Source organism: Scyliorhinus canicula, chromosome 31 (genome assembly GCF_902713615.1).
Source record: "Scyliorhinus canicula chromosome 31, sScyCan1.1, whole genome shotgun sequence".
NCBI classification, from domain to species: domain Eukaryota; kingdom Metazoa; phylum Chordata; class Chondrichthyes; order Carcharhiniformes; family Scyliorhinidae; genus Scyliorhinus; species Scyliorhinus canicula.
The window spans coordinates 2,609,805-2,626,076 of record NC_052176.1 but is presented as its reverse complement, the minus strand read 5'-3'; the positions used below and the strand labels follow the sequence as shown (position 1 = coordinate 2,626,076).

Here is a 16,272-nt window from a genome sequence, read left to right as displayed (position 1 = left end):
TGCAGGAGGCCTGGGGTAGCCCTGACATCCGGAGGAAGAAACAAATTGGCAGCTCCGTCCGCTCTGTTCCTCATGCGTTGTATCTTTCTTATTTCAGGAGTACATGCTTTCACACACAGAGATGCCTGGCACCCTGGAGACGGCTGAGGCTGCCATCAAGAAACACGAGGACATTGAGACCACCATGGACGCCAACGAGGAGAAGATCAACAGCGTGGTGGATTCGGGCAAAAAACTCATGAATGAGGGGAATGTTTACGCTGACAAAATCAAGGAGAAAGTGGACTCCATTGACGAACGGTTGGTTTGCTGCCATTCCTTATCCCCATAATTATCTAACACTGCGCCGTTTTCAAAAAGTATCCTTAATTAGATTTTAAAGATACATTCCAAAAGAATTCACATTGAATATTACAGCAAATACAGTCAGATTTAGCTTTTCACTGTGCAGCATGTTGAACTGAGGTGTTTCAACGCAATAGCAATACACGTGATATTTACCACATACGTTCCATGTAAACATACAGCCCAAGAGGTTCTACACAGATTCCAGCCCGTTGGTGCATTACGTCAGGCAGGCCTTTAGACTGTGGCCTTTCCCCATTGCGGCTGCCCCAGCACCTAGTCCTGGGATAGGATGAACTCAAGAGGGTTAGTTTATTTGCGCACACTCAAACGCGGGAGGAGGGGAGCGACATTGCCTCATTTTCACTCCTACAATAAAAGGGGGAGAGAGAGAAAAAAAAGATTGACAGAGCGAAACTTTTGTTTAAACTCATTATCTATTCCTGCAATTGTTGCTCCAATAGGGATGAGGCTCAACGCAACAGCCAAGGCAATCGAACAAAATTCGCTCACTCACTGACTCTTTCTGCTCGAAATAATCACGCTATATAACCAGAAACTTTGAAACAGACGTTATTGCAAACAGCTACAATTTCTCTTGATTTGAAACATGTACTCTCTCCTTTTTGAGAGCGTAATCTGTTACAGACACTTGGAAGGAGCGCAGTCTTGGCAAAGGTTACTGAAACAATAGAAGGGAGATCCTGCCTGTTCAGGTGGCCAAAAATGATGCTGTGGCACATTCTGTAGTTGAACGGGGTGTTCTCACAGTGTGATATCCGCCCAGGCAGCAGTGAGAAAAACCGTTTAACTCATTATTTTCCATCTCATTGATTGCAGAATGCTGCTGCCGCTGTTGCTGGTTCTGTCGACACAAAAGTTACTCTTCTCAAAGAAACTTTATTGTGTGAATCGATACAAAACTTTTTGACTACATGACGAAAGGGTTTGCTATCTGTACATCTCTTTGCACTGGTAGAAATCTTTTTGCAGATCGATTGAAATAGAAATTATTTGCCCCATTATTTGATCCTTCCCTAATAATTGTTAAGTGGGAGAACTGTGATTCCCGTGTGCACTGCAGGCTTTCTACCTGTCGATTCAAGTTTAAACTTACCTTCAAATGTTAACAATTTCAGGCACAGAAGGAACCGCAAAGCTGCCGGTGATCTGGCCAGCCGGCTCAAGGATAATCTGGAGTTGCAGAAATTCCTTCAAGATTGCCAGGAGGTAACTTTTTATATATATGTATATTTGTTTTATTCAAGTTTTATCATTTTTGCAGACAAAATCAGCAAACTTCCGAAACAAAAACTGGTACAGTCCAGAAGAATTATTTCTGCAAACATAAGAACAGAGAACGCAAGAATAATTTCAGAACTTGGAGGGGATATCTTGGCAGGATCCTACAGTGAGGCATTATAGGTAGAGCTCCCGAATAGGAAGGGTGCGATCACAATGTTGGGGTTGTACTATAGGCCTCCCAACAGCCAGCGGATACAGAGAAACAGTTATGTAGTCAGATTCTGGAAAGGTGTGAAAACAGCAGGGTTGTTGTGGTGGATGATTTTAATTTCCTCCACATTGACTGGGACTCCCTTAGTGCTAGAGGTTCGGAGGGAGAGCAATTTGTTCGGTGTGTCAGTGAGCGTTTTTTGTCCAACCACGGAGGGGGGCCTAACTGCACCTCGTGTTGGGGAATGAGCCCGTCCAGGTGACTAAAGTATCAGTAGGGGAACATTTTGGGAATAGTGATCATAATTCTGTACACTTTTGAATACTGTTGATAAGGACAAGAGTGGTCCTCGAGTGAGGGTGCTAAACTGGGGGAAAGCCAACGACAATTCGGCAAGATCTAGAGAATGTGGATTGGGAGCAGCTGTTTGAGGGTAAATCCACATTTGATACGTGGGATTCTTTGAAAGACCAGTTGATTAGAGTGCAGGACAGGCATATCCCTGCGAAATGGAGGACAGAATCGGGGAAACCATGGATGACAAGGGAAAGTGTGAGACTAGTCAAAAAGAAAAAGGAAGCATACATAAGGTCTAGGCAACTAAAATGAAAAAAAAAAATGAAAATCGGCTATTGTCACGAGTAGGCTTCAATGAAGTTGCTGTGAAAAGCCCCTAGTCGCCACATTCCGGCGCCTGTCCGGGGAGGCTGGTACAAGAAAGAATCAAAGTTTTTGAAGAATATAGGGAAAGTAGGGACTAACCCAAATGGGGAGTTAGGACAGCTAAAACGGCATGAAATGTCATTGGCAAGCCGGATCAAGGAAAATCCCAAGACCTTTTATAAGGAGCAAGAGGGTAGCTAGGGAAAGAGTAGGCCCACTTATGGACAAAGGAGGGAAGTGATACGCGGAGTCAGAGGAAGTGACCTACCCTTCACAAAACCGTGTTGACTATCACTAATCAAATTATTCCTTTCTAGATGATTATAAATCCTATCTCTTATAAACCTTTCCAAGATTTTGCCCACAACAGAAGTAAGGCTCACTGGGCTGTAGTTACCGGGGTTGTCTCTACTCCCCTTCTTGAACAAGGGGACAACATTTGCTATCCTCCAGTCTTCTGGCACTGTTCCTGTAGACAATGATGACATAAAGATCAAAGCCAGAGGCTCAGCAATCTTCTCCCTAGCTTCCCAGAGAATCTTAGGATAAATCCCATCCGGCCCAGGGGACCTATCTATTTTCACACTTTCCAGAATTGCTAACACCTCCTCCTTATGCACCTTAATCCCGTCTAGTCTAGTAGCCTGTATCTCAGTATTCTCCTCGACAACATTGTCTTTTTCCTGTATGAATACTGATGAAAAGTATTCATTTAGCGCCTCTCCTATCTCCTCGGACTCCACTCACAACTTCCCATGACTGTCCTTGACTGACCCTACTCTTACCCTAGCCATTCTTATATTCCTGACATACCTATAGAAAGCTTTAGAGTTTTCCTTGATCTTACCTGCCAAAGATTTCTCATGTCCCCTCGTGGTTCTTCTGAGCTCTCTCTTTAGGTCCTTCCTGGCAAACTTGTAACTCTCAAGCGCCGTAATTGAACCCTCACGTCTCATCAGGAGGAAGAAGCCGCCTCCTTCCACTTGACAAGTGATTCAACTACTTTAGTAAACCACGGTTCCCTCGCTCGACCACTTCCTCCCTGCCTGACACGTACATACTTATCAAGGACACGCAGTAGCTGTTCTTTGAACAAGCTCCACATTTCAATTGTGCCCATCCCCTGCAGTTTCCTTCCCCATCCTATGCATCCTAAGTCTTGCCTCATCACATCATAATTGCCTTTTCCCCAGATATGACTTGCCCTGCGGTTTATACCCATCCCTTTCCATCGCTAAAGTAAATGTAACAGAATTGTGGTCACTATCACCAAAGTGCTCACCTACCTCCAAATCTAACACCTGACCTGGTTCATTACCCCGTACCAAATCCAATGTGGCCTCGCCTCTTGTTGGCCTATCTACATACTGTGTCAGGAAACCCTCCTGCACACATTGGACAAAAACTGACCCATCTAAAGTACTCGAACTATAGCGCTTCCAGTCAATATTTGGAAAGTTAAAGTCCCCCATAACAACTAACCTGTTATTTTCACTCCTATCCAGAATCATCTTTGCAATCCTTTCCTCTACATCTCTGGAACTTTTCAGAGGCCTATAGAAAACTCCCAACAGGGTGACCTATCCTTTCCTGTTTCTAACCTCAGCCCATACTACCTCAGTAGACGAGTCCTCATCAAACGTCCTTTCTGCCACCCTAATACTGTCCTTGACTAACAATGCCACACCTCCCCCTCTTCCCTGAGCTTACTGAAATATCTAAACCCCGGAACCTGCAGCAACCATTCCTCGCCCTGCTCTATCCATGTCTCCGAAATGGCCACAACATCGAAGTCCCAGGTACCAACCTATCCTGCAAGTTCACCCACCTTATTCCGGATGCTCCTGGCATTGAAGTAGACACACTTTAAACCACCTTCCTCCCTGCAACCTTGAAACCTTACTCATGACCTCACTACTCTCAACCTCCTTTATACTGGAGCTACAATTCAGGTTCCCAACCCCCTGCTGAATTAGTTTAAACCCTCCCGAAGAGCATTCGCAAATTTCCCCCCCAGGATATTGCTACCCCTCTGGTCCAGATGTAGACCATCCCGTTTGTAGAGGTCCCACCTACCCCTGAATTAACCCCAATTATCCAGGTATCTGAAACCCTCCCTCCTCCACCATCCCTGCAGCCACGTGTTCAACTGCTCTCTCTCCCTATTCCTCGTCTCGCTAGCACGTGGCACGGGTAACAATCCAGAGATAATAACTCTGTTTGTTCTAGCTCTAAATTTCCACCCTAGCTCCCTGAATTCCTGCCTTACATCCCTATCCCTTTTCCTACCTATGTCGTTGGTGCCTATGTGGACCACGACTTGGGGTTGCTCCCCCTCCCCTTAAGGATCCCGGAAACACGATCCAAGACATCACGGACCCTGGCACCTGGGACACAACATACCAACCGCGAGTCTCTCTCGTTCCCACAGAATCTCCTATCTATCCCCCTGACTATGGAGTCTCCAATGAGTAATGCTCTACTCCTCTCCCCCCTTCCCTTCTGAGCAACAGGGACAGACTCTGTGCCAGAGACCTGTATCCATGGCTTACCTGGTAAGTCCCCCCCCCCACCAGTATCCAAAGCGGTATACTTGTTACTAAGGGGAACGACCACAGGGGATCCCTGTACTGACTGCTTCCTGCCTCTAGCACTGCGGTCACTCCCCGGTGGGCATCGCCGGAAATCCCTCACGAGAGTGAAAACAGATGATAACAGATTTGGTGCACCGTCCCGCGCCGAGCCCCTTGGGATCTCTGTGCTTCATGCAGTAGTTGCGTTTGCTGCTGACTATCACAGCGCAAGCTGGAAAAAAACCGGCAATTTCAGCTGCTCAACCAGAATCGCACATCGTCTCCTTATTCATGACAAGAGCTGCCCTTGTGCGTCTCCTAGTGGCCATTTACAGAAGAGCAGCGACAGATTCCTTGGAAGGCAATATCAAAAGAAAGCCTGACGTAAACATTTATAAATATTTAAATAGTACTCCTGGTTATAGGCCGTCTAAAAGTCACTTTCTAAAAATACCGCACAGATGCGCGCACATTAAAGGAGTAAATCAATTTATGTTGGCTTGATGTAGTTCTCCGTCAACATAAAGTTGGGCATTAAATGGCAGATGCGTAACTAATGCTGCATAGCGAAGTGTTAATGGAAATGCTATTAAGGTAAGGACCCCAGATGGAAGGATTTGGTGATATCCAGCGCTAGTGGTGCAGGGGGCGAGGACCAGGTTTCAGTAAAGTGGCATATGAAAATTTCATACCGTGACCACTTTTATCGTAGAATGTACAGTGCAGAAGGAGGCCATTCGGCCCATCGAACCTGCAATTTGATATCGTGTCCAAAGAGAGAGTAATGTGTAGGTTGGTCACTGGCAGAAAAGGCCGGTTTGGTGGTTTGAAAGCAGCGCACAATTATTCCAGTTGATTTCCTAAGATGTAGCAGCTAGGCAGAAAATGAGACCATGATTTATGGCCACTGGCCTTCTCGACTGCTCAGCCCTGTTCCTGGAGTTAAGTCACGAGCTACGTCGAGCTCATTTTACCTCGCCCTCCGAGAGTACCTAACCTACTGCCGTTTGTTACTCCGATGAGTCCCAGCTTCTGCTCCCAACCATCCTTCCCGGTAAGAAAATACTTTGTGCCGCCTGACCAAAATATAGCTGAGTACTTGAAATGACCACAAAGAAATGAAAATGAAAAATGAAAATTGCTTATTGTCACGAGTAGGCTTCAAATTAAGTTACTGTGAAAAGCCCCTAGTCGCCACATTCCGGCGCCTGTTCGGGGAGGCTGTTACGGGAATCGAACCGTGCTGCCAGCTTGCCTTCAAAGCCAGCGATTAGCCCAGTGAGCTAAACAGCCAACAACTACGGTAAGAGGGACATGAAGACGTCCACTGCCTGATCTGAAAGTGAACCCACCTTTGCAGTGCAGGGACAAACCGGTGCAGTTGTTTGAAAGCCATCAGGCTGGATTTTAAAGCCCCACCCCGCTAGGTGTGTTTTTGGTGGGCGATGGGTGGGGGGGGGGGGGCATTTAAAATACAAGGGGGGGCGTGTCCAGCACCTTCCCACCCACCCCCGAGCTCTTCCAGCATAATACAGTAGGTAGGCACTGAAATCAGTAGCCCACCTGCAATTTTGGAACAAATAATTAGCCGTCATTTGAGCTTGTTACCAAACCAATTGACCTGCATATTAGGTTACACACTGCCGTAATACGATTGGAGTGGGCAGGCTGTTTTCTTTTGTACACAAGCCTTTAAAAACAGAAAAGACCACCCCTCTCTATTCCTTCCTGCCTGGATTGTAAAACCCTCCCTCTCGGTCCTCGCCCAGTGTCGTCCCGTCCGTAAAGCCCAGGTCTGGCCTCATTCGGGAAGCCGTCGCTGTTCCTTATGGGCCTGTTTGCAATCCTGGCGGCATCAGTTACTGAGTTCTGGTGCTACCCGGACTGCGAGAGGGGTTCAAATCCTATCCCCAGGCTTTTTAACTCACCAACAGTGTGCTATGGCTGTAGGGTGGGTTTTCTTTTAGTCTGCTAGCCCACCCTGCAGTGGGGGGAAATGGAGGGGGAGGGCGGTGTAAGCAATTGGTGGCGTAATGGTGTTGTCACTTGCCTATTAATCCAGGGACCCGGGGTAATATTCTGGGGATCCGGGTTCAAATCCCACCATGGCAGTTGGTGAAATTCTAATTCAATAAAAATGTGTAAAATGTTCAGCCATGAATGACACCCATTGCCGGTTGTTGCAAATTCCTTTAAGGAAGAAAATCTGCCATCCTTAACCTGGTCTGACCTACATGTGACTCAAAATCCATAGCAATGTGGTTGACACTTGAAAGTCACTCGTTTCCAGGGCAATTAGGGACGGGCAATAAATGCTGACCCAGCCAGTGACACCCACAGTCCATTCATTAATGTTTAAAAACTGTTCTGATGAGTGCATGCCAAAAAACTTTGACAGCATGCCTTTTGTCCCCGACAATACCCAAGTTCTGTGTTGCCGATTGACAGTCAGCTCTGGATATTAGAGCTGGGTCATTCAGGAGTGACCAGAGAATCTCACCTGCGAACAGGCGGAAAGTGCCGCCCTGGGTTTCGAGGTAGATGGAGAAAACTGGGTAAATTGTGCTGAGGGACAGATTGACTTGTGATCTTAATGAAAGGCGGACAGGGGGAGCAGCACAGTGGCGCAGTGGGTTAGCCCTGCTGTCTCACGGCGCCGAGGTCCCAGGTTCAATCCCAGCTCTGGGTCACTGTCCGTGTGGAGTTTGCACATTCTCCCTGTGTTTGTGTGGATTTCGCCCCCACAACCCAAAGATGTCCAGGCTAGGTGGATTGGCCACGCTAAATTGCCCTTCATTGGCAAAAAAAAATGAATTGAGTACTTTAAATTTATAAAGAAAAAAAAAATGAAAGGCGGACAGGCGCAAGCAGCTGAATGGCCGCCTCATGTCCTGAATGTTCCTCCGTTTCACCTTTTTGTTTCATGCTGTCTTGCCCAGCTCACCCTCTGGATCAACGAGAAGATGTTGACGGCCCAAGACATGTCATACGACGAGGCTCGTAATCTTCACACCAAGTGGCAGAAGCATCAGGCCTTCATGGCGGAACTTGCCTCCAATAAAGACTGGCTGGACAAGATAGACAAGGTAACCATATGTAAGCGAGGCTAATGTTATCCAAAGATACCTCGGCCGGGATTCTCCCCTGCCTGGCGGGGCGGGGGGTCCCGGCGTGTTGGAGTGGTGTGAACCACTCCGACGTCGGGCCGCCCCAAAGGTGCGGAATTCTCCGTACATTTAGGGGCCAAGCAATCACATTGAGGGGCTAGGTCCGCGCCGGAGTGGTTCCCATTCCGCCGGCTGGCGTGAACAGCCTTTGGCGCCACACCAGCCGGGGCCGAAAGGACTTTGCGGCTGTTGACGTCATACCGGCGCATGCGCAGTGGGGGGTGGTCTCTTCCGTCTCCGCCATGGTGAAGACCATGGCGAAGGTGGAAGAAAAAGAGTGCCCCCCACGGCACAGGCCCGTCCGCCGATTGGTGGGCCCTGATCGTGGGCCAGGCCACTGTGGGGGCACCCCCCGGGGTCAGATCGCCCCCCAGGACCCCGGCGCCCGCCCGCGCCGCCAATCCCGCTGGTAAGAGAGGTGGTTTAATCCACGCCGGTGGGAGAGGCTAGTCAGCGCCGGGACTTCGGCCCACCGCGGGCTGGAGAATCGCCGCGGGGGTGCGCCGACTGGCGCGGTGCGATTTCTGCCTACACCGAATCTCGGGGGGGGGGGGCGGAGAATTCGGGACACGGCGGGGGCAGGATTGACGCCAACCCCGGGCGATTTTCCAACCCGGCAGGGGGTCGGAGAATCCCGCCCCAGATTTCTATTCCCTAAATACATTTTTAAAATAAAGGTACAAAAGGTGGCGTATCCAAGACCAAAAATTGCTCTTATGTGCAGACAGGGAACGATGTCTATTAGTTCTTCAAGAAAGAACTCTGCTCTGGAGTCACACAAAGAGGTTGAAAGCCACATTTTGTTTCATACGGGTTGTCTTGCCGGAGGGCTGACAGCTCAGCGTGCTGATGGTACCAACCTGCTGTGCCAGGTTAAGACAAATGTCAGCCCTTAAATGTCAGCCAGGCTCAGCAGATGTGAGCTCAGTGATTGAGCTGACAAGGTAGCGCTGGGCGGACCTGACAGCAGCTGGACACAGAACGTGGTTGGTAAATTCCTGCCAATAGAGCGGACAGGGGCACTCAGTGAAGAAAATGCATTTAATTCAATTTCCAGATTTTTGTTCGTGTTGACATAAACAATGCGTGTCCTGAAAGAGCCTCCTTATTCTTTTTGACCCTCCTATTTTGTCCCCTTCACATCTGAGGCTCCAAGCTCTTGCGGAGGTATAATTCCATTGCACTGGGCAGATATTGCCCCGGGTAATTGGTGTAACTCTTTACAGTGAGTCTCAAAAAGGAAGGCCAATGTGATTGGCGTTGGCAGCTGAACCACATCTCATCCTTATCCTTAATGCGGCAGAAGTTTTTATTGGGTGTCAGGAGTGGGGAACCTGGATGTTTTCATTTTGTTTCTTTCCCCCGTTAGCCGGGCAGATGCTGAAGCTGGCTTGTAGCTCCCTGGTTGCGAACGCCAACTGTCACACCCTGCCCTTTCTCGGGAGCTTGCCACCTACTGACATGTCAATGTGATGGACGGTTGAGCCATCATTAAACCACCGACAGGTGTTGTTTATTAATTATTCTACCTCGTTGTGCAGGATGGGAAGCAGCTGATATCCGAGAAGCCCGATACTGAGCCCATCGTGGAGGAGATACTCAATTACCTGCACCGACTCTGGGACGACCTGGAATCCACCACCAAGGCCAAAGCCCAGTGTCTTTTCGATGCCAACCGCACGGAGCTGTTCACGCAGAGCTGTGCGGATCTGGACACCTGGCTCGATAACCTGGACGCACAGCTGCAATCAGACGATCACGGCAAGGATCTGACCAGTGTCAGCATCCTTCTGAAAAAGCAGCAGGTATGTGGGTGTTGTAGATGGCGTGCTAAACGTGGAAACAGTCCTTTCAGCTCGAGCAGTCCTTGCTGGCATCCTCATCCCCCCTTCCCCAACCGACATGAGCAAATAGACCGAATCACATTTAATGTCCCCATGTTCCCATCTCCCTCTTTTTGCTGCGTCCACCTCCCTATCCAATCCGGTTTGGAATGTCGACGTGCTTTCTGCCTCAGCCACCAAACTGGACGTGAATTGCACACAAGAGCACACACAAAGTAGCAGCAAGGAGTGTCCCGAGACTGCGCCCCCTGTATTTTAGATTCCCCATCCGGCGGAAACGATCTCTCAGTGTTCACCTGAATGAACCGCTCAGAATTTTGTTCTCTTCAATGAGATCGACTCAACTTCTTCTAAACTCCATGTAAGCCCGATTTACTCATCCTCTCATCATAGGCAACCCCTCATCCCAGGGCCCATTTTATTGACCCATCCAACACAAGTATATCCTTTTGCGAACGCGGAGACCAAAAACCGCACACGCTACTCCAGATGTGGTCTCTACAAGCCTGTACGATTGCTTGCTGTACATGTTTGCTAACTTTCTTTGTATGAGCGCACCCAGGACTCTTTGAACACCCACACTTGCACAGCCCCACAACTCTCTGTGTAACGTTTTTCCTGCACTCGGGAATCTCTCGCCCTCGAACCTGTGCTTGAGAGATTGAGAAGGAATTTGAGGGAGTCGACTTCGATACCTTGTTGAGCTGGATGGTGAAATATTGAAATTTTCAGACGTTTCTTGATGGCAGAGAATCCCAAATATTCGACAGTGAAATATCGCGTCATGGTCCTGAGCCAGGTGCGGGCTTGACAATAACCCTTTTGAAGGTTTAGCAACTTGCTGACACTTAGCTGAGGGGTGTAGCCACATCCATGAAAGTTAGTTCTTCCCATGAGCCTCACAGCATTAGTGCCAAAAGCATTAGCCTCAGATAACCGCACCTCTTTCCTCTGAGCTTAATCCCACCATGTTTACCGTGACCCCTCCCCACCTGATCCTGAATTGCTAATTGGGCTCTCTCTCTCTCCACTTCCCTTGAAGATGCTGGAAAACCAGATGGAGGTCCGTCAGAAGGAGGTGGAGGAGTTGAAGTGCCAGGCGCAGGCACTGGGACAGGAGGATACCAACATTATAGAGGTGGATTCCAAACAGAAGAGGGTGGAGGAACGGTTCCAGGAGCTGCTGAAACCCATCGAAGAGAGGCGCTGGAATCTCATGGCATCCAAAGAGGGGCATCAATTCAACAGGGATCTGGAGGATGAGATCGTAAGTATCCTTCTTAATATTTAAACCTGCTATGGGGAGGCGGTGGCATAATGGACTAGTAATCCAGAGAACCAGGGTAATGTTCTGGGTAATGCTTTGGGACGCGGGTTCGAATCCCACCCCAGCAGGTAGTGAAAATTGAGTTCAATAAACATCGGGAACTTAATGTCTAATGATTTTATTTTCCCCATTAAGGGCCAATTTAGCGTGGCCAATTCACCTACCCTGCACATCTTTGGCTTGTGGGGTGAGACCCACGCAGACACGGGGAGAATGTGCAAGCTCCACACAGACAGTGACCCAGAGCCGGGATTCGAACCCGGGACCTCGGCGCCGTGAGGCAGCAGTGCTAACCCACTGCGCCACCGTGCCGCCCTTTAAAAGTCTAATGATAATGAAATCCATTGTCGATGGTTGTAATAACCCATCTGATTCACTAACGTCCTCAAGGGAAGGAAATCTGCTGCCCTTACACCTGGTCTGGCCCACATGTGACCCACAGAGCAATGCCAGTTCAAAGGGCAACTAGGAATGGGCAATAAATGCTGGCCTAGCCAGCGACACCCACATCTCCACAATGAATAAAAATAGGGGGAAAAAAATCATTTTTTAATTGCACTCCCATCTCATCACTATCCTGAAAGAATTGGGACCAATTTTAGTGTTCCAATGCATCCAATAGTGCGTAGAGATAAACTAAACAGTCATAATCCTATCAAATTATGCATGATTAATTTACAATGCAAGGGACTCTCATGCACAGTCGCTTCTCTCTGCCCAGTTGTCCTCTCTCTGCACCACACCCTGGCAATCCGAGACATTCAGGACCTGGAAATTCTGCCCCACACTCAGCTGGCCGTTCTTCACCCGAGCGCAAATAACTATTCATCCCTGTAATAATAATAATAATAATCCTTATGAGTGTCACAAGTAGCTTACAGTACACTGCAATGAAGTTACTGTGAAAAGCCCCTAGTCACCACATCCCGGCGCCTGTTCGGGTACACGAAGGGAGACATTTAGTTCCCGATGTTTATTGAACTGAAATATCACCATCTGCCGTGGTGGGATTCGAACCCGGGTCCCAAAGCAATACCCAGAACACAGAATGTCCAATTCACTGAACAAGCACGTCTTTCGGTCCTCGTGGGAGGAAACCGGAGCACCCAGAGGAAACCCACGCAGATACAGGAAGAATGTGCAGACTCCGCACAGACAGTGACCCAAGCCGGGATCGAACCTGGGACCCTGGCGCTCTGAAGCAACAGTGCTAACCACTGTGCTACCGCGCTGCATGTAGGGCGTCACAGAGACATCTAACCCCCTGTTGTCAGCCAAGAGCCATGCACATGTGCCCTATGACAACACCAGCAGGAGTCAGTAGATATTTAATCAGGAGAACATCAGATTTATTTCCTCTTCCGAGCCCAGGTCTACTGAGGCCCGTTATACCAATCAAGCCAAGAACAACTAACAGAGAAAATATTTGTGTCACACCCCGGGATGTTCCACTGCCTGCAGTGTTTTTGAAATGAAGTCAATGTCATCATGTACGTAAAGGTGGCAGAATGAGGCCATTCGGCCCATTGACTCTGCACCAACCCTCCGAAAGAGCACTGCACCTAGGCCCACTCCCCCACCCTATGCCCCTAACCCTTCTCATTGATCATGGCCAATCCATCTAACCTGCACATTTTGGGACTTATGGGAGGAAACCGGAGCACCCGGAGGAAATCCACGCAGACACGGGGAGAATGTGCAAACTCCACACAGTCCCAGAATCGGTCCAGGGTCCCTGGCGCTGTGAGCAGCAGTGCCGGTTTAGATTAAGCACTCAAGTGTCAGGGTGAGGGCTTGATCCCTAAGGTACTGAACCAGAGGCCTGAGGGAAGCCGATAGCGAGATCGCCAGACCAGAGGATTGAACCTATGACCTTCTTGATTACTAATGAAGCATTTACCTGTTGACACCATGATGGAAAATGTTTTTTAAAAAGTCTTTACAGCCTTGTAAACCCAGTGAATAGTTAGCACCATATTACTTGTTCCAATCTCATTTCTTTCTCTCTCTCTCTCTCTCCCTCCCCCTCTTTCTAGCTGTGGGTAAATGAACGGATGCCACTGGCAACGTCAACTGACCACGGCAACAATCTGCCGACTGTACAGCTGCTCATTAAGAAGAACCAGGTGAGATGAGATCGAGACATGCGCCATGTACCTGTGTTGCGCACTCCACTGGGTAATAAAGGACTCGCCAAACAGCTGCTCCTATCCATGTGCTACAGGCTAATAAGAGCGTTGTTAACAGCCGCAAGGTATCTTGTATTTGGACAGTTTCACCAACCGTGATGGATACAAATCCCACTGTGTAACCTTTGCTCTGTGAAGCATTAGATGACAGATTACCGGCAGAATTAAATTTCAAAATTATTCTACTTTTCTCACATTTCAATCGGTCAAAGACGGAGCTGTTAGAACGTTGTTCACCAGGATAGAGTGGATGTGATTTCATTGAGTAATAATGTGAGCCTGTTGTCAGAAAATGGTGTAGATTCAGTCGTTTACTCTGCTCCTTTGGGAAGTATGTCTCCGCACAACCTACAGCGCCTCCCTTCTCTGTTGACTCCAGCAGGCGCATGGGGGAAATGTGAGGGTTGGATACGGTGAAAAGGAGCTGAACAGCACCCTGGCTCATATCCCTACTCGGATAGTCTCCAAATGATCCATGCCCTCTACCGCTGCCGTATAGTGGCTGCAGTGTTTATTGTTCACAGTTTCGACAGCACCTCCTAAACCTGAGATGTCCAGTACTTTGAAGATCAAATGCAGTGGTCCTCTAAGTCACATCGCCACTTGGATCACTGTTCCCTTCATCGTTTCTGGATCATAATCCTGGAACCCTCTACCCTGCTCTATCCTCTACCTTCACCGGATGAAGCCAGTCCACTATAGCCACCGTGAGGAGGGTAATGTGAGATGAACGGGGAATGCCATTTTACCAGCGACTCCCACATCCAGAGAATGTGTACGAAGGAAAATTAAACGTGTCTTGTTGCATGTTGTCAGATTTGGTCCTTCCGGGCAGCACGGTGGGTTAGCCCTGCTGCCTCACGGCGCCGAGGTCCCAGGTTCGATCCCGGCTCTGGGTTACTGTCCGTGTGGAGTTTGCACATTCTCCCCGTGTCTGCGCGGGTTTCGCCCCCACAACCCAAAGATCTGCTAAATTGCCCCTTAATTGGAAAAAATGAATTGGGTATTCTAAATTTTCAAAAAAAGATTTGGTCCTTCCCCTGTTTAGCTGTAATGGGGAAATATATAGGGATCACAACATGAATGCATCTGGCCCATCCTCTCCCTGGGTACTAAGAGGGAGAAATATCTAACTCTCGTCTGTACAAACGACATAGGTAAAAAAAAAGGGATGAGGTCCTAAAAGCAGAATACAGGGAGCTCTGAAGGAAGTTAAGAAATCGGATCTCGAAGGTAGTGATCTCAGGATTACTACCGGTGCCATGTGCTAGTCAGAGTAGAAATGACAGGCTATATAGGATGAATACGTGGCTGAAGGGATGGTGTCAGGGGGAGGGTTTCAGATTCCTGGGGCATTGGGACCGGTTCTGGGGGAGGCGGGACCTGTACAAACTGGACGGGTTACACCTGGGCAGGGCTGGAACTGATGTCCTAGGGGGGCTATTTGCTAGAGCGGTTGGGGAGTGTTTAAACCAATGTGGCAGGGGGCTGGGAACCGAAGGAAGTCGGAAGGTAGTAAAACAAGGGCAGAAACAAAAGGCAGTAAGGGGGAAAGTGTAAGGCAGAGAAGCCATGGTCAAAAATCAAAAGGACGACAGGACAAGGTACAGTGACTGAGGGGAGCTCAGTGAATAGGCCCAGTAATGGGAATAAAACGGGAAGTAAAAACATAAATGGAAAGCGGCGCGGTAGGTTGTTACATGAAGATATGGGTTCAACGACAAGGAAAATTAGGAGAAACGTTAAGAGGAAAAGTAACTTAGGAGAGGTTACTGATCAAGTGTTAAGATTCAAAACAGAGGTATAAAAGCCAACATAAGTGGACTTTACCTGAATGCTCGCAGTATTCGGAATAAAGTAAATGAGTAGATGGCGCAAATCATCGTGAATGACTATGATTTAGTGGCCATTACTGAAACATGGTTAAAGGATGGTCACGACTGGGAGTTAAATATCCAAGGGTATCAAACTATTCGGAAGGACAGAGTGGATGGTAAGGGAGGTGGTGTAGTTCTGTTATTTAAGGATGACATCCGGGCAATAGTAAGGGATGACATCGGTGCTATGGAGGATAATGAGGAATATGGAGGATATGATTTGGGGCCTCACGGTAGCATGGTGGTTAGCATCAATGCTTCACAGCTCCAGGGTCCCAGGTTCGATTCCCGGCTGGGTCACTGTCTGTGTGGAGTCTGCACGTCCTCCCCGTGTGTGCGTGGGTTTCCTCCGGGTGCTCCGGTTTCCTCCCACAGTCCAAAGATGTGCGGGTTAGGTGGATTGGCTATGCTAAATTGCCCGTAGTGTAAGGTTAATGGGGGGATTGTTGGGTTACGGGTTACGTGGGTTTAAGTAGGGTGATCATTGCTCGGCACAACATCGAGGGCCGAAGGGCCTGTTCTGTGCTGTACTGTTCTACTGTTCTATGTTCTAAGGTTGAATCCATTTGGGTGGAAATCAGGAATAGTAAGGCAAAAAGTCACTGATAGTAGTCTATAGGCCACCAGATAGTAACATTTGGTGGGGCAGGCAATAAACAAAGAAATAACTGATGCATAGAGAAATGGTACAGCAGTTATCATGGGGATTTTAATCTACATGTCAGTTGGTTTAACCAGGTCGGTCAAGGCAGCCTTGAGAAGGAGTTTATAGAATGTATCCGCGAGTTTCCTAGAACAGTATGTAATGGAACCTACGAGGGAACAAGCGGT

At 48.4% G+C, this 16,272-nt stretch overlaps 1 protein-coding gene across 6 annotated transcripts in view; it reads left to right on the top strand.

Moving 5' to 3' along the window:
• LOC119959007 (spectrin beta chain, non-erythrocytic 1-like) overlaps window positions 1-16,272 on the top strand; it is a 295,476-nt gene that overhangs the window by 251,144 nt on the left and 28,060 nt on the right. For all 6 annotated transcript variants that reach the window (XM_038787552.1, XM_038787550.1, XM_038787555.1 and 3 more), the window contains 6 exons: window positions 98-300; window positions 1,485-1,575; window positions 7,977-8,123; window positions 9,746-10,009; window positions 11,091-11,315; window positions 13,412-13,501. In XM_038787552.1, the coding sequence (XP_038643480.1) occupies window positions 98-300; window positions 1,485-1,575; window positions 7,977-8,123; window positions 9,746-10,009; window positions 11,091-11,315; window positions 13,412-13,501 (1,020 nt within the window). The remainder of the gene's footprint in view (window positions 1-97; window positions 301-1,484; window positions 1,576-7,976; window positions 8,124-9,745; window positions 10,010-11,090; window positions 11,316-13,411; window positions 13,502-16,272) is intronic.